Genomic DNA, 23,835 nt, shown 5'->3' on the forward strand with positions numbered 1-23,835 from the left:
ATATGTTTCTTACAGACTTTCCAAAGGCTGCATTAGGAAAGCAATTTTATTTATTTTATGACCCTGAAGCCCTGAGGGATTCAGATGTCTCAGCTTCCCAGGGTCTCTGTACAGACAGTGAGAGGAGAAGGGCTGGGTAACAGGGCACCACACCAGCAGAGTCAGCATGGCAGAAACCAATGGCAGAGCTTCACTGGGTTGGTTTCTGCAGATGTCTGCACACATGGAGGCCCCAGAGCAGGCACAGTGCATGGTGCATTACCTGCACTTGTGCTCTACCTCTAATACCTTGTTCAACAGGACACCAGGAGAAGTAAGCCTGTGCCTTTTATTTCAGATTACTACTGAAAAAACGGTTTCGCCCTCTGTTCCCAGCAGTGTAGGAGGTTCCCCAAAGCCTTGTCATTCTGATTACAGGCACTTTTCAGATGTAAGGATGTGCAAACCTCACTTGTGGTCTCTTTTCCTGCCTGCCACACAACTCCTCTGTTCCCTATCCAATTGTTTTTTCCTCAACAAGACCTGTAAAGGGACATTTTCATCTGCTGCCATGCATTTCCTTTGTACCAGTTCATACTCACCTCCCAAATAATCCTCTCAGAGGATTAGCCAGGATTCACCTTTTCATTTTCTACCTTTGCTTATCTCTGGGGCTGGAAGTGCAGAGCCGGCTCTCTGCTGTAGGATGAGACAGTCCCTGCAACCCAACAGCAATGATTAGCCACTGCTTCTCCATTGCCTGGGTCAAGGGGCACCTGCTGCAAAGAGCAAGTGGTCAGGCACATCACTGCACACCAGACTTCTGTCCCCTGCTCATAACAGCAAGTGCACAGACCACCAGCAGTACAGGATTTACAGCCAGGGCTACATCTTCCACATGTATGCTAACCCCAGATCAGTCCCAGAGGGCACTTATTTACACGCTCCATCTGCATGGGAATAGCTAGGCATGCCACGGATTTCTGTCACCTCTGAGTTACTGGAAAGATTTCCCAAGAAAGAAGATCCTTACCCTTCCTGCCTTTACCTTCCATGGCAGTGATAGTTCTGAAGAACTGCCAAGCACCCTGTGGATGCTGGGTGATTTGGGGAAGTCACTTGGGGTAAGAGATGGATGCAGCAGCCCCAGCAGAGAAAGCACAGAATTGCTGCCGCAGGAGGACCTCAGTGCCCAGCCTGGCCCTCAGTTTGGGAAGCCCTTGAGCATGAGCCCACGCTGCTGTTCAGCTCAGTGCAGCCCTGCTGGGGAGCAGCGTGGTGGTGGTGGTGGTTCTGTCACGTCTGAGCACGGTACCAGAACAGGGCCCCTGGTCTGCAGCAACAATCCGTGACTCCGAACAGGGAACTGGAGAGCAGCACACACAGCACCAGGGCAGTGTTGAACTGGAGTAGTCTGAAGCAGCTGTGCAGCATTTTGCACTCCAGAGCATTTCAGATGTTAACTGGCAAAGTCTCATGACACCTCTTTGCATTTTGGTAGTCCAGCATTCCAAACAAAGATGCGAGACAGGAAGGGACTTTAAAAAGTTTCTCTGGCAGAGCCTGAGAAAAGGATTTAAATCTAATTATATGTTTTTCTTCCAGACTGCATTGCCTTAATGCAGAAATTAAGACCAAAACACAACCTCATGCACCTCTCCTGCTTGACATACACCATCATATGCAGAGACACATATTATGCTTTACAGGTAACATGGAAAAATTTTGTTAATAACAAAGAAAGAGAGCATCAGTTCCTAAAGAGTTACTTGGTAGGAGACATTCAAGTGTTCTGAACTTTTCCATCATCACTTTCCCACTAAAGGCTCAAAGTAGCTGCAGACATGAGCTGGTTTCCCTGATGCTGCCAGTGACGATGCATCTGTCCCTGGGTGTTTGGGAACCAGCTGCTGATTTGCATGCACTGGCCCCTTTGCTGTTTGCCCAACCATGCTAAGTAGTTTTTGGCGTGGGAGTGTGAACAATTCTGTCTGCCCTGCAGAAAGCAGAGATAAATGAGAGGTCTGTCTTTACCCTCTTCTCACATCATCATCCTGCCTGCCAGGCAGCCAGGCGTGAGGATGGAGAGCATAGCTGAAGTGGAACAAAAAGTTAGACGAAACTTACTATGAATGCTGTTTCCATCGTGCTTGTTGTCCTGTGGCTGTGTCCTCATCTCGAAACTAAAGCAGAACAGCAGCTTTCAGTGGTACTGTGTATCACATTTTGCACTGGATTTGTGTCCTCAGATTGTTCCAAAATGAGTCAAGGTGGAAACAGCCTGTAGTACATTATACTAAATATTTTAGGTATATGTGTTGCATACACTGAACATAGCAGCTCACACTGTAAAATGCATACTCTGTCTTCCAAACCAAAGGAGTTGCTGAGTGCAAGTGCTTTGCAAGATTCAAGGTTGGCTACATCTCTTCAAAAAACAAACTCATAACCCCACCAGAAGTCTGTGGTCAAGTGAAAAGATTGCTGGTGATGTAGTTCTAAGTGCAAAGGTTATACTATCTGAGCAGAGCGCTCTGTTTTTCTGACCTCAAAACCTTACCGTGCTTCAGTTTCCTGAGGGGCTCTGTCAGAAGAAGTGAACTCTTCAGAGACCATCAGCCTGAACTCTTCAACAGGCCAGTACATTCCTGTTTGTGCCCATGTCTGTCGGTGTTTAACAGGTTTACTGGCTACTTCTAAGTGTAAATTACCCCATCAGCCCCTCTCCATTGAACTTTGCTTTGCTGTTTAAGAATAGAAAGGAACAAGAGTGGATTTCTTCTGCACTCAGGATGGTTACCAGCTTGTGCCCTGCAGCATGAGAATTGATCGTTCTCGTAATTTATAAGGTAGCCAGAGTAACAGGTGTTAGAAGCAGGACTTCAGGTGAGGAATATGCTGCAGAAGTAGATAATCTATTAAGACACCAGTGCACCAGCCTGCAGCGTTAGAAAGGTGAGCACGGATTTTATTCCCTGTTTAATACATATGAAGCTGTCAGTTTATAAACATGTCAATAAATTATTCTATTTTACTCTGCTGGAGGTGGTGCTTGGAAACTGTCAGAAGACAGACAATACGCTGGATCTCCCAGAGCCAGATTTCGATGGTTTGCACGGCTTTGTCTGCTTTCAGCTATTGAGTTCAAGAAGTTTTTGTTGTTGTTTGTTTTTGTGATACACAGATAGGGAGACCATGATGGGGAATGTTGCCAGATTTCAACCAGAAGAGCAAAGGCACAGATGGGAGCAGAGCCAGGTCTGACTCTCAGGTCAAAATTCACCCTGGGGAAGTCCATGGCCACCAAGAGATCAGTGTGGGAGAAAGGCAGCATCCCCCGTGTCTGATCTGCACCTAGTGAAAGCAGCAAAACCTTCACACTGATTTCAGCAGTCAGTTCAGCAGGCAAAACTCTGCCCTCATTTTGCAACACAGCTCTCACTTTCCTCACTTTATTCTGCTTAGTAAATACCTTTGTTAGTTGAAGACAGTGCTGTTAGCTTTTGCAGAGAATAAAACCAGAGAGATAAAAAGAGCCCATTTTCTTCCACTGTGGGCATGACAATAAAAGAAGATGGAGAGAGGAAAATAAGAAACAGCATCCAAAGAAGAAAAATAGTATAAGTGGGATTAGGTTTTCTTTCATGGACAGTACAGGAAACCATTTTCAGGACCTACTGATAGCAATGTACATTGTGCTGTAAAATCCCTTCAGTTGCAAAGCCAACCATCTCATGACCTTGTTTTCACAAAACCAACTACTTCTTCTTAAGAAGGGTCAAAGAAGGTGGCATTGAAGTTTAGTAGATGCTATACTGCTCATGAAAGAATTATTTTTTGAATGACAGTTTCTGAAGCACTTTCAGCAACACTGCTGTGCACCCTTAGAAAAGACTCCTGTGACTGAACTGGTTCAGCCTCACAAAACAAATGGGCGTGTGGCGGGGGCATGCTTTTTTGAGAAACTAACTTCCCAGGAGAGCAGCAGGGCAGGAAGGGAGGGAAGTGAGAGAATAAGAGATCCATCTAGGGAAAAGCAGTTTACTTATTTTATGGCACCTTATGTTTTCCAAACACAATGTATTTTAATTATGGGATTACCCCAGGGGTGGAGTGATGTGGCACATCCACCTACTCAGTTTAGCCATAGCCAAACTGAATTAGACTTGCCTGCTGATTCTCAGTAATTTCAAGTCAAGTGGTCCTAGGTCATATTACTTTGGGGCTTTTCTCACAAGTTTTAGAGGTGCTGCTGAAACCCAGCAGAGACCTCATTTGCAGTGTGAAGTGTTGGGTCTGTTTCAGTTGCCAGCCCAGCTCACGGGGCTTATCCCAGTCTGTGTAACTTATTTGGCTGTTCTGGGTCTAGCACTGATCAGTCTAAAGCTCTCTTTGGACATGGTACTCTTGTACTAGTTAGACAGAAGACAAAAATAAACTGTCACCTGCACGTGGGAAATGTTGATCTGCGTTTGTAAAGGGAGTGATTTATTACATTGTTATCTATAAGGGAGCACACTCCTCATGTGAAGTTATTGTACAACTCTGTCCTTGTCAGCCCGATTTTCACAGTGATGTTTTCTTTTGTTTCACTTTCTGGTGAAGTATACATCAGAAGTCTGGTTAGATTTCTACATGACAGTTCTCCTTTGGGCAATTTATTACTTGTATGGCATGGCAGAGAGAGAGGCAAAAGAAACCACACATGAGTATTTCAAGCACTCCTCAGATGGTCTTTTCAGACCCTTTCATATGTTGTGGTCTGTCTGCATCATGTCTCACTTCTTTCTCTTTTAGCTACAGCAGCAGCCTGAGGTCTGGAGTGTATTTTCTGCAGGAATAGCCCTTTATTCAGCAGAAGATAAACCTCATTCTGGCATTTTAGATTACAGTTTCCATGTCTCTGAGCAAATCTACACCTCACCCCAGTCCCTTCAAAAAGAAAGGTCCTACCGAAAACTCTGACCTCAATAAGCAGACCCTAATTCATAGGGGGAAGACAATTTACTTAATAAATAAATAAAGGTTACCACTTGTTTCTGTAGTACAATAGTATGCTACAGTTGAAAGCCAATGGAAATTCTTGCTACTGCCATGCAGACATCCCTTCCTTAGGTCAGCTCTGACCCTTTCTCAGGCACAATCTCAATTCCTCTTCAGACAGAGATTCATTTCTGTACGCAGCTGTGGCTCTGGGACTTTCCAAAGCTGTTGTCTGGGAATCTGGCAAAGCAGCAGAATGCAACTCACTTCATGTTACCTCTTGCTAAAACAGAAATAAAAGGGTTGCCTATCTGTTAAAGAAGTAAAAACCAAACCAAAACAAGAGTGGTACATCTCTCCCAGGCTTCTTTTAGTGCTTGGTAGGAGGAGAGTAATCAGATCTCAGAGAATGGTGTGCCAGGAAGGAAATTTCTTCCCATGTGCAGCATACAATCAGCCAGGTGCAATACAAGGAAGGGAGGTTCGTCTTCCTCTGAAGCATGAGGTACTGGCTCCTGCCAGAGGCTGTGTACCAGAGATCTGATCAGATATGGCAAATTTTATGTTCCTATGCACAGTGGGTAAGCTTTGTAGTAAGTCAAACAATGAGTCATCTCACAAGGGGGAAAGGAAAATAAAGCTTTTGTTGCCCAGTGGATTGGAGATAATCTCTCTACTTGGTTATAAACAGCTCTTCACCATGCTGCCTTCTCTCCAGGGGAAGGAAGCTATTTTAAATTGTGTGTAAAACAGATATTGAATTGTCATACCTCCTAAGCTTCTCTGCCTGGGCCCAATAAAGGTAGCAGGCAAAATATCTTTGATGGTAATGTGGTTGGGCCTCTGTGGGTAAACATAATAGCCTAGGCTGTATAAGCTGTACGAGCTGGTTGGCAGAAAGGGAATGCCAGATTCTCCTTGGCACCCTGGAAAATCTGTGCCCAAACCAAATATCCCTACTATTTTACTAAAAAATGCTATACCCTCTTACATGGACATAGTTACATTGGTAATATTTTATTGCTATACAGGAAACACAGGCTAAAGCAGTGCCAAAGGTGGCACAGTCTTGTCCCTGGCTTTCCTCTCCCATGTGGGAATGGCACCTGCTCACGGAATGGCACCTGGAGGAGGGGTGGGCCTGTCTGAATACACCTCTCTCGACAACACATGTGCTGATAATCACACTGTTACAGGGGCTGTGTTTCAGTAGCTCTTCCTTACAGACCCCACCCCAGCCACCTGGAGAGAAGCCACGGCTCTCTTGGATTTGACAACTTTTCATTATTCTTGATCCATGAATGTACAAGGGGTGTGAAGAGAGAGCACACCTCTCTTCCATGAATGGATTGGATGGCACTGAGGACTTTGCCTGCTGCCTGCTCTGCACATCAGATGGAACAAGTGGAGGAAAATCCTTTTGCACAGTGAAATCCTGGAATGAAATAATGTCCTGTGAGCTTTCTTCAGGATGCTGAGGCAGTTCTTGTTTCTCAATATAGCAGAGATAAACCAAAGTGCCTAAAATAACAAAGTATTTCGCAGTCCAGTGCTTAGAGTAATCCTGCACCAACATGACGTTCCTCTCCTACACTTTCCCCTGAGCCTTTGTACGTTATGCTGTGGGGAGAAAGGGTGGATTCAGTGATGTTTGCCTGTGTTCCTGTGCTTCGTCTCCATCCAGTAACAGAACCATGGTCTCTTTCTGGCACAGGTTTGCAGCCGGTTTACTGGAGCAGGGAAGATGTGGCACAGTGGCTCCGGTGGGCGGAGAAGGAGTTTTCCTTGAGGCCCATTGAGAGCAACACCTTTGAAATGAACGGCAAAGCTCTGCTGCTCCTGACCAAAGAGGACTTTCGATACAGGTCCCCTCATTCAGGTGAGGATTATTTACAGAAGCTGTGATTGGAAAGAGAGGAAGCTGCAACAAAAGCTGAAGAGGGTCAAAGGAGGAAACAGTCACCTTTGCTGGGGTGGACTGGGAAAGGGAGGGCAGAGACAGTTGTATGAGGCAAGGACGAAAAGGACAAAGAGGCAAGGAAATCCTGATACACCTGAGTTGTAGGCATATTTGAATGCAAATTCAAACTCAAACATCCAACCTGTTTATAGTTAAAACTCCCTGCAGAGCTCTGGCAGCATTTTGTGACTTCCAGCTCTTCCCTGTAAAGGTTTATCTGTTCACAGACCCAACTACAGCAGCAAGTTAATCAAGTGCTCCAGACTCTTTAAGCAGACCATATTAGCATTTTGTCTCACAGTTGTCTTGGCTGAGGTGCTGCTAAAAGTGACTGCAAAACTCCTTCCTTGGGGGCTTTGCCTCTATTTAACAGCCCCTGTGGGTTTTGCTTTACTTTACCGTATTCTCACATGTGCTGGAGTCCAGCCACAGCACAGACAGGTGTGCAAATCAGTCTGCCTATTGCTCAAATTATGTCTTCATTGATTCACAAAGGAGATTTAGAAATGTGTGTGTTGCCTGCCTGTATTTGTATCCCCTGTGGTCTGTGTGCTCCAATTTTACAGTCAGAGTAAGCCTCTGCCCTTCTTTGTCAGGGGTGTTTAACTAAATATGAGTTGCAGGCTTTTTTTTTTATGACCATATGAGGTACTCCTGTTAAATATAAAGGCTTGCACTTCAATCACTATAAGTGATCAAAGAGCTTGGACCAAGTGGTGACAGAATTGCTGTGAGGAGGCTTCCAGTGCAAGGCTCACAAGGTGCAGGAGTACAGCTGGTGCTGCTTGGATCCAGCTGATAATCAAGCTGTGGGTCTAATTCTGCACCAACCTGCTTGGTCACTCTCCACAACCATCCTCCTGCAGAATCTGCCTCACAAAATGTTGCTTATGTTTAGTGTATATAAAGTTTTTAAAGTGTGTGCTTCAAGTCCAGGACTAATTTTTTATGGAAGACGAGTCCAAACATTAATGTCTGTTGTCACTGTAGTACCTTAGTGAGAACTGATGCCTAGAAATGTCTTCTTTTTTTTTTTTTTTTTAAATTCTGGTACACCACTTGGAATTATTTCCTTAAAAATTAGCCCTTTTTGAAGCAAAAGGAGTATTGAAAACAGGGTTGTGGGCAAGGACTGCAAGGGACACCTTTATGTACGTGGTCTGCAACTCCCCTTCCTGCCTGCAAGATATGCCCCTATTCTTCCCCTTGTGTGCTGTGAGGGCACACTTGAAATAAGCAGGATTAAAAATGTTTGTAGGCTGGAAATAGTGTTCCCAGTGAAGAGCCTCTGACTTGCAAAATCTCACTTTATTCAGAAGGTTAAGATGAATTTGGAATGAAGTAATCCAGCTGAAGGCCTTCTCCCTTGCATTTTGTCTCTTCCTTCTCTCCAGGTATTCCCCACTGATAATAAACCTTGTGGAGGATATGTGAGTCAGTCCCTGGAAATTTAGATAACTGTAGGTAAAGGGACATTACCTCAGCATTTCCCAGAATTAAATGTACGTGAAATTTAAGAACTGTGAAATAATGTTTTCCACAGAGGCATTAAGTTTTTCCAGACTGAGGCCACACGAAAGCTGTATCGTTTCCCCTCATGGTTAAAGCAGGAGAAGGGCATCCACTCCCACAGTCTTGCCAGTAAAGGGCTCACAGCCCCACAGCTGTTCTGTTCAGGGCTGCCCAGGGAAGGGAGGCAGCAGAGGAGGGAGGGAGGGATTGCCAAACGCTTTTCACCATCTTAACATTGCTGCATCTGGGTGATGCAGAAGTCTCAGCTATTTCATTAGGTAAAAAAAAAAAAAAAACAGATGCAGACAGCTTTATGGACGTTTTCACCAGTCTGTCAGGCCAATCAAAAGAGGTACAAATTTGCTACCTTATTGCTCAGCGTGTTACAGCACTAGTTATTTATGATTATGCCACCATTGCATTCAGTGATGAAAATTATGTGGTAAAATCACTTTTTAGAGTTTCATGTAACTGGGTGCTCAAGGCTTTGTTTTTAATTAGGTTTTCAGGTATTGCAATCACCTTTTAAAAATGCCCTAAAGTCACTGCTGAGACAGTAAAAGCACCCAAGATGTTAAAAATAAAGGAAGCTGAACTATGGAAAGCAGTACAGCTTTAACTGTTTCACATCGAGAAACTCAAGTTGCCCACAAATAGAGTATTGGCAGTTTACAGAGACAAGGGACAAATGGTGCACAGCTTACAATCTCATAGAAACAACTACTAAAAAAACCTCATGTTTGAGAAAACTCTCCCAGAAAATCTAAGGTTTCCTAAGTGAAACTTCACTAACTCATTTTCAGATAGCGTGTAATCGTTGCAACCTGTTCCTCTGTAATATGAGCAGTGACAAACAGAAGAGAGCAGGCAGAATGAAAAGTCAACAGACTTCCTACCCTGTGATGTACAATTTCACTTTGAAATGTGCAACCAGTTACACCAGACAAAATGCATAAGTACCTATGTGCTTTGTGTAGATGTTGGAATAAGGTCATCCATACAAGATGTAATTTATAAAAGGCACAAAATAAGCAGTTAGTCCATTGGTCTCCTGGATATTGCGGTGTTATGTTCCATTAAGGAAAGACACAGCAATTTTGGTGCCAGGGAATGTCGTTCTGTTTTGCCACAGTCACACTCAGAGGTGTGATGTGCCTTTTTTTCCTTTCAAAGGAGAACTTTGCATAGCAGTGAAATGCAGGATTTTACTGCTAGCATTTTTGGGTCTGAAAATAGCACCCAGGAGCCATGAATTTGTGCATCAGATGGCTAAATGAGTCTTCTCATCAGTTATGTACATTTTCATTTCCTTTTTCCTGCTGTGTGTCTTTTAGGTGATGTTTTGTATGAACTCCTTCAGCATATCCTGAAGCAAAGGAAAGCTCGTATGCTCTTCACACCTTTCTTCCACCCTGGGAACTCTATCCATGCTCAGCCAGAGGTCATACTGCACCAGAATCATGATGAAGGTAACTCTGTCTCATTCTTACAGCAGCTGCCATTACAGAGACGAATAGGAATTACACCATTTTCTTGCTCCAAAATTACTAAAATAAAGCTGTTCTTCTCCCTCTGTCTCCATAGCTTTGGAACAATCAAATGGTCTAGTGAGTCAACAAGCCCTTCTCCATTTATCTTCTATAATTTTGTTCTGTTTCCAAAGCATCTTTAAAAGCTATGTCAGATACAGATTAAAAAGCAGAAAGTTTTATTGACCCTATTGATTCATTTTTCCTCACACCCAGTTAGGTAGACAAAGTTGCTTCATGGACTTTTAGTATCCTGGAGATGCAGCTAAATGCAGTTGTTGGCAGAGCAAGGGAGGGCAGCTTCAGAGGGGAACATCCAACTCCAAGTCACTTCAGCTGACAGTCTGTCAGAACATCATGCCAGAGTTCCTGGCACTGAGCCCATCAGGTTGCTCAGCTGTTGGGCTGGTTGAACAATTCCCTCTGAGAGAAGGGGGCTTCAGCAGGTTTTCTCTCATTTTTACTATCAGAATTACTTGCTTAGGACTAGTAGTGTCCACACGTACCATGAGTGTCAGAGGTGATGAAAAAAGAATAGTTAAGTTTGTGGAATTGCATATTTGGGCTTCTTCTACAAAAAGTAAGTGTGCCTCTTTTCAATGGAAAATTGAGGTTTTAATTTCTTTAAAAATACACATACTGAAGTACTCCTTGGATTTCTTGGATATATAACAGAAAAATACCAAACTTAAGTTTTTTCACAGGTCCTTTCCATGAAAGCATCAGGCAGAATTCTTTTTCTTCAATTAAAAATGAACTTAATTTCGAATTTAAAAATCTAGGAAAAAGTTGTGTTAGTCCTTTTTTGAGTAAACAGGAGAAGAGAATGTGAGTGAAGATGTCACCCTGATCTCTGCTAACTGGAGAAAAGATGTATTAATTCTATTTGATATGAATGTATTTCAAGATTCAACATGGAATTACAAGAGAAGATTCAGGGGTGCTGTCAGACCTGTATAAGTTGCCTGTGGCCAGTCTGAGGTAGCCAGAGTGAAATGGCACCAGCAAAACCCTGAGACTAAGCCAACAGCAGGACAGCAGCAGGTGGAATAAGGACGCTCCAAAGTGTTTCCACACAGCCGTGTATATATTCCAGGTTAGATGAGGGTGCTGCAGGTCAAGATGAGGTTCAGTTGGCAGAGTTGTGCAAGAGACAGTTGCCTGCTCTTTTAGTAAAATCTCAGTCTTTTCCTCAAGCTTGGCCTTCACCCACGAGTGTTCCCATTCGAAATGTCAAACAGAAATACTAGCTGCTCTCTTGGACATTCCTACATTTAACATATGGAGCAACTTTGACTAGAGAGGATTTCACAGGGATGGTCAGTTGGCCTTTCATATGTGTCATTTAAAAAATAAGTCCTGTACAGTCTAGTGATTAAGAAACAACTTGGATTTTTTCCATACAATACTCTGGCTGCTGATAGTACCACTGTTTTTGCTTAGACAACTCTGTGCTATTACTTAAAACTTTTCTTTATAATGACAAAAATTAGTTCTTGGTTTGCTGTGAGAGGAACTTCAACATAAGCAAAATAAACTACAGCTTTGCCTGCCACAAGACTGAGCAATCAAAAAATCTCTATGCCAAAAATTTACAGGCAGGTGAATTTGTTTATTTTGACATTACTTCTTCCTCCTGTTTCACAAAGTCACTTGGGAGAAAGTAGCACAATTGAGTTTTCATTTTCCCTCAGCAAAATGCAACTTAGTTAAAAAAGGAGAATGAATGTGGGGAGCAGAACTTAATCCTGGCTAACTCATGAACTGTGACAGAGGGGACAGGTTCTACCTTGGCACTATTTTGAGTGGTTAAACTTCACAGGTGATGTATCCTTATTACAATCCCTCCTTACTCCAGTGATCTTTTTCCATTTTCTGGCTCTTTTGCCTATTTCCTAATGGATTATACTTATGATCCTGCTTTTAAATGCTTTCCTTTTCATCTAGTGGTTTTTTACTAGGCTTAAACAAAGGGGGTTTGGCTGTTTGAAATCAATTGACTGCAGTTCAGGATATTGGCTTGGAATGGGCTCTGTCCCTGCAGAGGGATGAGCAATGGAAAGTGAATTACCTTCATCTCCAGTGGTCCTTCTGACGGAGCTTTGAGTCATTTGATGGGATGCCATGCAGGAAGCTTACACTGTCATTCCCTGCACTTCTTTTGTGGGTAAGCAGAGACTGCCAATCTTTGGGACTGTCATGCCAGCAATTGCTCACTCCCAGAGTAAGTGCAGCCCCACCCATCCCTATATGGATAGGTCAGCAAATTTCCTGGGAGGTGAATTTCCTTTCACAGCTCTGTCGTCAAGAAAAGAGTATTGCTCATTTGGAATGAAGGGCCAGAGTGAATCTAGTGCTGCGTGAAATGATACACCATATGTGCTCAACTTACAATCACCAGATGTGTCAAGGAATGAATGTGATGAGGATTTTATTCTGTTTATTATGTTCAGGGTCATTTGTGGCAGTCCTGCTTGGAGCTGAGCTGGAATTGTTTCATGGCAAACAGCATCTTTGGCCATGAGGGAATTGTTTTGTTAAGTACTTTAAGAGAAAGATCTTGAAGGAAAGTAAACCACTAGTGTGTATCCATTTGTGGTGTTTCCTCTTCCTGCTTTTCCAAGAGTTCCTTGGTCTCTACTTCCTGTCCCCTCTGTCCAGGTTCAGTATCACCATGGTTTGGAAGCAGACAGGTAGGAACACTTCTGTTTGGAGTTTGTCAGAGCCAACTAATGTTTGCTGAGAGCTTGGTGGAAAGCGCAGCAGGGCATTCATTTCTGCTTTAAAGATAGTTGCTCCCTTCAGCCAAGGTGTTAAATAAATAGGACAAACAATATTCTGGTCTATATTTACAGGCTAAGAATGAGCACAGTGCACTTGCATGTACAGTGATGGGGGTGGATGGTTTGTAGAAGATAGGACACTGAGTAAAATTTGGGAATGAGTTTTCTTTCTGTTGTGGCAAAGAAAGGAGACTGTAAGGAAAGACAGCCACAGAGGTAGATACAATTGTAAATTTTTCCTCTTTGATCTTCATTTGGGCTATCCCACATTAGCTGGCCAGATTGTATTTAAAACTGTTTAGGTTTAAGCAAGAACAATATATAGCTCTGGAGTTTCATGTCCTCCAGCTGTTCCATTGTGAGTACCTTGAATAGCCCTACAAATGCATTTTTCTTGTCTGGGACGACAGGTGTGTTTAATAAGTATTCTAGAGCAATGTAGGTTCTGCCTAAAATTCCAGGTTTTCCTGTAGACTTTAGTGTTCTTGTGCAGATGCTATGCCACTGCCTGGCACTACATTTTCTCAGGACTTGAGCTTTACCTGTTCAGGCCTTTCCCTGGGTATGTGCCGATCCATCTCCTGATGCCTGCCTGGGTTCCAGAGCAGCAGGAGCCCTTGAGTCTTCACCTCAACAGGGTCTTCAGCAGGTGTCACTGCCTTGGCAGAGAGCAAGAGAATCATTTATGGTTCAGAGAAAAAGGAATGAACAAACAGGCAGCCTCAGATAGGCAGCTACTTGTTTCAGTTTTTGCCATGTACCCAGAAGTTTCCTTCTGTTATCACCCAAGGCTTTCAGCAAACAGCACTGAAATTTGATCTTTGTTTTTCTGATAAAAAGCTGTTAGTCACTGTAGTACTGGTGGTACTTTCCTCTTTGTCAGTAGTTTCCCAAGTCAAAATTGATGGCCTTAGCTTACCTGAAAGTTTGCACTGGCAAACATTTTAATTTTGTGAGAGGATTGGTGGTGGTTTATCTCCCCACTACTGTTAAGCTGGGAAGTGTGTTCTGCAGTAATGCAAAAGTGATGCTAGAAGTCCTCCTGCTGAAGGCATCTAAGTGCTTTTATGGGACAACCCAATAGTAGACACCACAGACTAAATAAAAGAAGATGAAAATATCCTTATGAAGATGCAACATGCTCTTAAAATCAAGGCAGAGATAAAATGTAGGGTTTCACAAAGAGCTTCCTACCTGGGTTTTTTTAAACAACCCAGTCCATATTTCAGACTGAGTTATTCTCTACCTTGACCTAAGCTTCTACCGTCTAAAACTTAATACCTGGTATTTTCCTGTAGACATTTTCTTTTTTTTTTTTCCCTTCTACCTTACAGTGCTCATAATGGTACAGTAAGAGGAACAACACGGAGAGACATGAATGGCAGGAGAAAAGTTTCAAAAAATTTGTACAGAAACACAGTTAGTACAGCTAAATCAGATCTTACTTTCTTCACAAGTATTCCAGTCAGCTTCTCAAAATGGGATTTCTCTTAGTGTGTTTTCCAAGGAGCTATGGCTGGTGGAGGAAGATTGTTTTCACTGTTTTCATTCTGTGTAGAAATAATAACTGTCTGCATTTATGCAGTACTTTTCTGGGCATCTGTAGGTCACACAAATAAAAAACATTTGCAGGCTGTCAGCAGTAGAGCCTACACCTTGATCACAATACAGACAATCTGTATTTTGGGGACTTTTTTTTTTCTCCACAGATAGCTTTGTGCAGAGACCTTCGAGACCATCCACAGAAACAGTCCACCACAACCCCCCAACCATTGAACTGTTGCATCGCTCGCGGTCACCCATCACCAACAACCACCGTCCGTCACCAGACCCCGACCAGCGGCCACTGAAGTCCCCCATGGACAGCACTCTCCGTCGCCTGTCCCCGGCCGACAGGGTGCCGGGGACAAGGCACCAGCACGAGAACAACCAGCAGGAGCCCTATCCTCTCTCAGTGTCCCCAATAGAAAACAACCACTGCCCGCCTCCTTCCGAGGTGCTCCAGAAGCCCTCCAGCCCTCGCCAGGAGAACACCAGGGTCATCCAGCTGATGCCCAGCCCTATCATGCATCCTTTGATACTGAACCCCAGGCACTCCGATTTCAAACCACCGAGGTTGTCTGAGGATGGGCTGCACAGGGAGGTCAAGCCCATCAACCTGTCCCACCGAGAAGAGTTAGCTTATATGAACCACATCATGGTGTCTGTCTCCCCTCCCGAGGACCACGCGATGCCAATCGGGAGGATAGCAGGTAAGGGACATTCTCTAGGCTACACCAAAAGTGATTCTCTTCATTCATAACTAACCATGCTTTGTTTTAAGAGTTTCTTGTTTCCTTTTGCTACTCTGTGACATGAAGAGTTTACTGGCATTCTGCAAGTTTCACTACATCTGTGGCTTAGCAGTGAAGTATTAATAAACCAGTTTCATGACAGGTAAGCAGAAGAGCAGAATGACTTGCCTGTGACCACAGAATGTGTAATTGGTATTGAAACATTTGCATCCTGACGCTCGCTGCCTCTCCACCCGCTAGCAATCCATTCATTTCCCAAGATACCCATCTCTGAAGCCTTGTTCTGCAAAGAGATAGTTTTCCAAGAATTCCATTGACATTAGTGTCCAATCCTATGGAAAGGAAGAAACTCTCTGTCAGTGGCCTTTGAAATAATGCAGTGTCAAGCCCATTATGAAGCTGGCAGGACTAATGAAATACCACCCCGGAGTCCTACTTCGTAGCCTTTCCTGGGCTTCTCCCATCAGGATTGTCCCTTTTTACAGAAACAAGGTTGGCTTTGTCCCACACAAACCACAGGCATTGTCTCACTTTTGTTATCGTAAATAACCGACATCACAGCAGCTGAATCAGGAAGCTGAGGTTACAGAAAATGTTTCTTGTACTCCAAAGGGAACTGTAAATAGATAGGGAGAGGGGGAGGGGGAATCCAACCACTTCAGAAATACTCTGGATGCCCCAGTAACCAATTTCTTTTGAGAGATGTAAATACACACCACACCCAGAAAGATTCCATGCAGTTGTGTCAGTAGTGACCTAATGTGATCCCCAGCTCCTGTGGGGTGTTACACATGTCCACAGAGGTACATTTTAAAACACCTTGTTCTTTTTTGTCCTTACATGCCTTAAATTTGTTACAGATGTGGTGCTGCCTCAGATTTAATGAGGAAGATTTTCTATATTCTTAAGACTTACCACTTTAAATTCCAAAGATATATATCTTACCATCTAGTCAAGATCAAGCACAGCAAGGACCATGATCCTTTCACATAATAGAAAGATGAGTTCCAGAAATGAATCTTTTGACATTTTTGCCTGGATGACATTTGTCTCTTTTCTTTGGATTTTTATTACCCACAAAATTCTCAGCAAGTTAATAAATATACTTAAAGTTATGGCAGAGAAAACACCCTACTGGTTGCATCACTGGAGATTACCTTCCCACAAAGTATTGTTGGGAGATCAAGGCAGTTAATTTTTATTTCCCAAAAAGAAACATTCTCTAAGAATAAACCCTAATCTGAAATAAATGTAAGAAAAAATATTGAAAGTACGTGGTGGTGTAATTTTTTTACTTTAATCTCAGGTGTTTTCTTAGATAGTTGGTAATCTTTGGTTTCTGCATGTTGTGCAGTGGGTCCAGTGACACCAGCCCCAGTAACTTCCATGTCCTTTCTATCCCTATGTTGTTTGCAAGGCAACAGAGCCCAAGCCCCTGGAAATCTGGGCCTAACACAGTTGCTTGGCAAGTATGTTTAGCCATTTAAAATGTTATCCAAAGTCTATACTTGCAGACTGAGGTGCTTTCACTTGCAGTCCCATGGCTTTGCCGAGACCCACAAGCAAGGGTGGCATATCTGAAACAGCTGATGAGTTATTTCATGCCAGAACGACCTGAAGTGTGTTCAAGCATTTGGTTCAGATGAGGGCAGAGTTTTATGGCCGAGGGTTGGGGAATCACAGAGTAGTTAGATTGATCAGATTTCTGCTGATAAATTGGCCAGTGTACTTCCATCAGCACCCCAAGTCCTTTAAGTGCTCACATGCCTCACTTGCTGTACAGGCACAAGCTACTGCTCCTATGGTTGGACTGTAATGGCCCCTGAACTGTAAACACCCTCTAAAGAGCTCACAGCTAATTTAAAGGTGATAAAAAGTGGATTACTACCAAACAATTAGACAGCTCATGCTTCATGCCTGAAGTCAACTTCACTGGAGCTGTTCAATTCAATGGCAGCATACTTAGGCCCCCTAGAAAGAAAGTACCTTTCTACCTGCTTCCCACCCATCTCACAGCTCTCATAATTTCTTTTTTATGTGAGCATAAATGTATTTTTCATCTCAGCATCCTTACCTTTAGTGGCACAGTTAACATGGAGGTGCTTGACCAACCATGCTCGCCACTTCAGTGTGAGAGAGACCATGGAAGCTGTGAGACATGGCTCTTAAACTGCAAATGTACATCAATGCAGATATATTCTTTAAAAGGACTTTTCAGAAATCACTGGCTTCACTTCCATTTTCTTGATGAGGATGACTGATGGGTTGGGCACTGAAAAGATTTACCAAAAGTCCAGTGCCAGAGCTAAGAACTCAACTGTGGATGCTGGTGAGAAGAGAGCCTTGACTTCCTATGGCTTGCATGCAGGTGATTTTCAAGGGAGATAGTGATGAGGAGCTACTAGGGAAGCCTGGTAGGCTGCTGACTAAAACCTTAAGCTATGCTCCAGAACATCTTCTGTTCCCAGCTCAGATGTTTTATATTGTAGAAAGAATTTTCCCTAGACTTAAGACACCTCACAACCTCATAAATCTGTTTACTTGTAGACAGAGTGTGTTTTTAAATGCAGCATGCAATTAGTTGGTTCTGAGAAAAAAAGCAATGTTTTTGCTTGCTGCTGTACACAAATACTCTCTTTTCAGGAGGTCGATCAATAGAGCTCTGGACTTTCTGTCAGACAAAATAATGACCTCTACTCACTGGCTGACTAATCTTTCCTACCTTTTTATGTAATACCATTTTTCAAAATATTAATTTTACTGGTAAAGCACTTTCCCTCTTACAGCAAAGGATTTCAAGTTGAAGGTCTTATTATCTTTTCATCTAAAGCCATTTAACACTTTTCTAGCAAAGCCAGAGGCATAAAGTATCTTTATATTACTCATTAAGGTCACATATATTATTCATCATTGGCTAGAGTTGATTTTGAAAATTATGTTTAGCTATCTTCTCAACACAATACGCACAAGTTTTTTCCATAACTTTGTCAGAACTGGAGGTCATTGTGTTGAGATGATCAAGAGGCAGATTTGCATCCCCTGCAAAGACACCAGGCAATGGATAAACTAAGTAACTCAGGCATCAGTAGTTATCTAGTTAACAGCATGTAAAAATATTAAAAATACCTCAAAAGGGGAGCTCAGCCGAGCGGTGTAATGGAGAGTTTTCCCCACTGGAACTGCTGATTCAAAGCAGCAACACTGTTGGTAGTCAGCTCCTAACTTGGACTCTAGCAAGCAGGCAGTCTATATATGGCTTACTTTTAGCTCCAAATTTTTTTCAATAGTTGATCTTGGTTCCCCACAGTCTCCAAGGATTTCTCTTTCCTGGGGGGGTGGGGGAGGGGGGAAATAGATACCTTTTTTCTCTTTTCTTTCTTTTTAAATACAGTTGCAGTTTAAATCAAGAGGGGCACCTCAAATTAGCCCTTCTGCAGACTGGAAGTTCTACTCCCCATGAACCTCTAGCTGCGAAGGTTTTGCTATCAAGCATTTTAGGGCTTTGCTATCTCGTAAAAGGTACTTCCCCAAGGTGCAGGAGGCAGTTATGGGACTATCCAACTATAATAGGGTTGGTTTCATCCTGACCTTTTCACATAGAGGTTGTCTTAGAAACATCCAAATTAAGCTAATGACATGGTGGTATTTACCTCACTTCTGATTCAGTCACTTAAAACTCACTAATACAATTCTGGATATTTCTTGTGAGGGGAAATACAATGCTGAGCAGGTCCCTGAGACTTCCAGCTCCCAGTGTCTTTTTCTGTACCAGCTCTGGGACTGAAAGGCTTGTTCACTAATCCACAGCATGCTGAAATCTAAAGGCAGGTGAGTCCTGTGCCTGGTGTTATCTGTTGGTGTGCTGCTCTTATCAGCTGGGTTACCTTAGCAACTGGGCTGTATCTGACTTTATGAGCTGCCAGATTTGTTTCTTCCCCTTCAGGAGTCTGGGGAAAAGCCAGGCAATGTTTAAACTGTTGGGAGGCACATTGTCTACCACTGTATTGGTTAGGCCCATAAAGCCATTGACTGCTGCTGGAATGAGGACAGACAAGATTCTTGCCCTGCCAAAGTCATGACAGAGAGCTGCCTCCAGATTTGCTCCTGGTTTACCTCAGCTTCTCAAGTGTGCCACATCCTGAGAGCACAGGGGCGTAGCTGAACCCCATGGATCTGTAGCAAGGTGTGTGTAAGTGACATCTCAATAAAAGCAGTGTGATGGCTGAAACCAAAAATGCAGTCCCATGGTAAGAGCACGTCAGCTATGGATGACTCACATTCTACTAAAATCCACACAACAACACTTAGGATGGGTGTAGGCTCTGAGCATGGGGAGGTCTTCCAAAGGAGTATGATTGTTTTATGTGGGGACAGAGTTTGGAGGGGAACAGAATAATGGATTCTCCTGCTTTGTTTGAAAAAATCATTTGTGTGGGAGGGGAAAAGACAGGAGGGGACAGTGGAGTCCCCCTTTCACAAATACAGTGCTTTAAAAAAGTGCAAATCAACTGGTACTTTTTTCTGTTTATACTCTGGAGTTGGGCTGGAAAGCTTTTACATGAGGATAATTAAAACTCAGCTGATTGAGCTGTTAGATTTGGAACAGTAGACATTTAGAGCTTAAATATCAAAAAACACCAAACTTCAAACCACTGAACCTCAGCAGTGTCTCCTCACAACTTGACTACTAGGACTAGAGCCCCAGTGCCTACATCCATGGGACATTTACAACTGTGTCACATTGTAGGATGATCTTTTGGGTTTTTTTAACTCATATATGAGCAAAATCCTTTGTGCAAATGCACCACATTAGTTTATTATTTATAATGTGTTACAAGACATTAGTTTATTTTTCTTTCTGTACAAAACAGCTGTACAGGCACAGTTATTATGCAATGGCATCTGCTGGATGGTAGGGAGGGAGGGTGGGAAAGCAGGCAAAGAACAATTACGCCTTTGTAGTGAAGAGAGTAAAGACCAGCATCTAAGCACAACTTGGAAGTTACAGGTTTTGTAAGTGATACTGTTAGCCCTCACAGAAGGGCTGGAAAAAATGATGGAAAAGTTTATACTGGGTACTGTTGAAAGGCAGACATCAGGCACAGTCAGCCACAAAGGTAAATCCCATTTAACTAATTTGCTATCTTTGCATGATAAGGTCACCCACATGGTGGATGGAGGGAAGGTGGTGGGTATAGCTGTTCTGCATTTTAGGGAGGCTTTTTGTACTGCCCCTCACAGCAGGGTCGAGTTGCATGGCTGTGGGATGAGCAGGTTCCCAGTGCACTGCGTAAAGAGCTGTCTAAGGGCAGGGCTCAGAGGGTTGTAGTGCACAAGGCCACATCTGGCTGGCAGTGTTCCGCAGGGCTCAGTTCCAGGGACAGTCCTGTTCAATGTATTTATCAGCGATCTGCATGCAGAAGTTAAATGTGCCTTAAGCAATTTTACTGATGGTACCAAACTGGGAAGTGCTGTTGACTGTCTTGAGGGACAAGATGCCTTGCAGAGGGGTCTGTATAGATTGGAGCATTAGGCTGTGATTGATGGATGAAATCTGACAAGTCCAACTGGTAGATTCTGCACCTCGGGTGGAGCAGTGCTGGGCACAAATACAAATGGGGAGAGAAGTGTTTGGGGAGCATCCCTGCAGAGGGGGATCTGGGGATACTGGTCAACACCAGGCTCAGCATGAGTCAGCAGCGTGCCCTGGCAGCCAGGAGGGCAAACCACATCTGGGGTATATCAAACACACAGCTGTTCTTTAGGACAGCACATAACATTGCTAACACCAAAGGAGCCTACCTGTGTACTCAGCTAAGACTGCCAAGGCCATCTTCTCCACTGTCATGAGTGATGAACCCAGCAGGATGTGACAGTGTAGAAGTGGCTGGTGGGCCTTTGATGAAACACAGACTTTGGGGGCAGCTTTGACAAGATGGTCACAGCAGCTGAGCAGTTACAAGTTACAGACTGGCAACGTACAGAAAGCCGAAACAGTGGTTCACTTGGCAATTCGAAGTTGTAAGTCGTAGGGGTTCAGTACCTGCTTTCCAGGGAACTGACCTTCCTTCCTGTAGGGCAGCAGCTCATATAGATAGATTGGAGCCTTGCAAAAACATGAAAATCCTGGTGTAAGGCTGGCCTGTGACTCCCATTTGGACATGACAGTGATAGTGTCGCTGGCCTTGTTTCATCATTTGCTCTTGCAATCATGTACACTTTTCATTTCCACTACATGCCATGTCTGTTTGAGCCCTTGTGGAAAGCCAGACTGCTGGAGAGACTGAAGTGTGGATGGGAGTCAAGCTCATAGAGCTCATATTCATAGGAGTTTTCATTTTAACCTTGAGAGTCTTCTTAACATGGCATGAACAAATAATTTCAGCCTGAAAGTGGGCCTTCCCTGCCAATTTAACTACTGACACTCAAGCTCAATCAATAGCCAAATAGCAATAGCTTGGACAGGTGGTTGTAGATTTTCTGTGAGGTGTCTTGCTTCACAACTGCCTCCATTCTTACTGCAGTTACAGGAGCAGAAGTTGCAGTTGGGGCTTGTTCAGGTCTGCTCAGAAGCCAGGAGTGACCAAGCCAGAGGAAAGCTCAGTCATTTAGATTTCATTCTTCTCATTACTGTACTGCAGTACCCATTTACATACCATGGCTAGACAGGTAAGTGGGTTCAGAGTACCCTAAGCATCCATTGGGGTCAGCAGGATGTTACAGTCTTTTAAGAAACTTCCCTCTTAATGAAAACAGGTCCCTTACTTTCCCTGTATACTGCATGCTTCCTTCAGGCTAGAGTTGTTCTGGTAATTCAGATTTCTTCTACAAAGCAAACCTGGATCACTTTGAATCCTCTTAGTTAAACCAGGAAAGCACACTGTTGTGTTTACAGTGTTGACACTACACTTAGACTGTCTCCCAAGACAGGCCTATTTAAGTCTGGCTTTAATACCAATCAGTTACAGGTGGCACACATCAGTTTATGTTAATTCAAATTCACACCATTAAACTGGTAAGGCTGTTTGGGGAAGGGAGAGGAGAGGAGAGTTTGGCTGTGTCTCAATGTGGAGTTTTAACCCCAAGCAGGGGAGGTCACATCTCAGTTTTCTGCAAGGGACCCATCAGAAATCACCAGTTTACGGTTTATGAAGTCCCTTCAGGAGGGACTTCCTGGGAGCACACCAGGAGCTGTGTCTTCCAGCCATGCTCATACCTGCCAGGGTACTCAGGGCTTTCTGAGAGAACACAGAAGTGAGGTTCATGGGAAGTAGTCTGTTATAGACAATGATTTTCTGCTCTTGAAAAAAGCCAGAAGTCTAAACCCAAGGCTGAACTGTCAGAAGATAGTAGAGGTTCTCACATTGTGGGGTTAAAAATTATTACCCTTGTTGGTAATGCCTTTGCTGCAATTAAGTCATTCCTGCTTTTGCCAGCTTCTCTGAAGTACAATTGTGAAGGTAAAGCTTCATTCTTAATTCTTAAATTCCTATCATTAATGTGTTTGGCCAGTTTTCTTATGTCAAAGAGGTTGTGATGTGTTTGTAAGAAGTGCATGTGAACAGGCAGAGGTTGAATTTCTTTTCCTTTTCAGTCATTGCCTTTCATGAGCAGTAAAGGTGAGGAAAAGCCACAGGAGAATCAAAGACAGGTTTCTTTAGCAGGAGTCTTTTCTACCATGGTGGTGGAGCAGAAAAAGAACAGCACCTGAAGATAATACTGAAAATGTCCATCTATTTGGTGGGGATGGGGGAATGGAGCAGAAGAAGAGGACAAGAAGAAAAAACCTCTTTTTTAATACAGCAGTCTTGAGCTTTCAAAGTCTTTATCTTTCAAATGGTCTGTGACCCATCTCTTACATATTCATTGTGATTTCAGTGCTCTTTTCTACAACCACATGAGGTATATGAAGCTTTTGGATCCTCCTTCTCTGTACAAGTTTTTACTGCCAAAAACAGAGCCTGGCCTCATCTTGCTGTGTTATTTTTACAACCTCACAGCACAACTGTTTGCAGCATGACAGTCTCAGGTTTCTGCTCTCCTTCTGCCTGATCTCCCACTCAGCATTTGGGTACAAGACAAGCAACATACAACTGTTGTATTGTGTGATCTGGCAACCTCTTTGCTCAGCCCCAGCTTGAATTTACTGAGCTGAACAAACAGTTGTCTGTCAAGAGGTTTCTCCACAAAAAAACATTGGCTTTACTGTACCAGCTTACCATCCTGCTTCCAGTAGCAACATTCACAGAAAGAAAACTATTTTCCCTCAGTGACCTGGACATGGATTAACATACATTCATGACCAGGGTGCTCCATCTCAGGTGCACCATCTCAGTGCTCCCCCAGGCCTCAGAGCCATTTGAACCCTTAACCATGAGACTTAGTTACTTTTTTCTCCTGGGTTTGTCTGCTAAAGTGAATATGTCATGGATAGATATTGAGGCTGGATTGTATTTCAACACAGCATAATGCTACTGCAGCATGTCTCTTAAGGAAATTCCCCAGTCAGACCATTCCCAGGACTCTCTGGCAGTGGCACTCCCAAGGTCAGAGACTTTCTGAGACCGCAGGCCCTTCCCTGGCTCCAGTGACTGTGAATTACATCAGTTCATCATTTTGGCACCGTGAGCATCACCACGTTGTCTTCACACACTTCCGGTGTACTTACAGAAACCAGGATGCCAGAGAACTTCCAGGTTCTGTTGATTAGTTTCAGTTGTGAACAGCCATTGTTTGCTTCCCTCTGAACAAATGCAGCTGAAGCACAAATCACCTTGGAAAATAAAGGGGGCCAA

The 23,835-nt window shown here is 43.5% G+C and overlaps 1 protein-coding gene across 1 annotated transcript in view; it reads left to right on the forward strand.

Annotated features, from left to right (window-relative positions):
- ETV6 (ETS variant transcription factor 6) overlaps positions 1 to 23,835 on the forward strand; it is a 135,638-nt gene that overhangs the window by 89,421 nt on the left and 22,382 nt on the right. The window contains exons 3-5 of the mRNA XM_048301241.1: positions 6,677 to 6,841; positions 9,769 to 9,903; positions 14,456 to 14,998. Coding sequence (XP_048157198.1) covers positions 6,677 to 6,841; positions 9,769 to 9,903; positions 14,456 to 14,998 — 843 coding nt within the window. The remainder of the gene's footprint in view (positions 1 to 6,676; positions 6,842 to 9,768; positions 9,904 to 14,455; positions 14,999 to 23,835) is intronic.

Source organism: Corvus hawaiiensis, chromosome 4 (assembly GCF_020740725.1).
Source record: "Corvus hawaiiensis isolate bCorHaw1 chromosome 4, bCorHaw1.pri.cur, whole genome shotgun sequence".
In the NCBI taxonomy this organism is placed as follows: domain Eukaryota; kingdom Metazoa; phylum Chordata; class Aves; order Passeriformes; family Corvidae; genus Corvus; species Corvus hawaiiensis.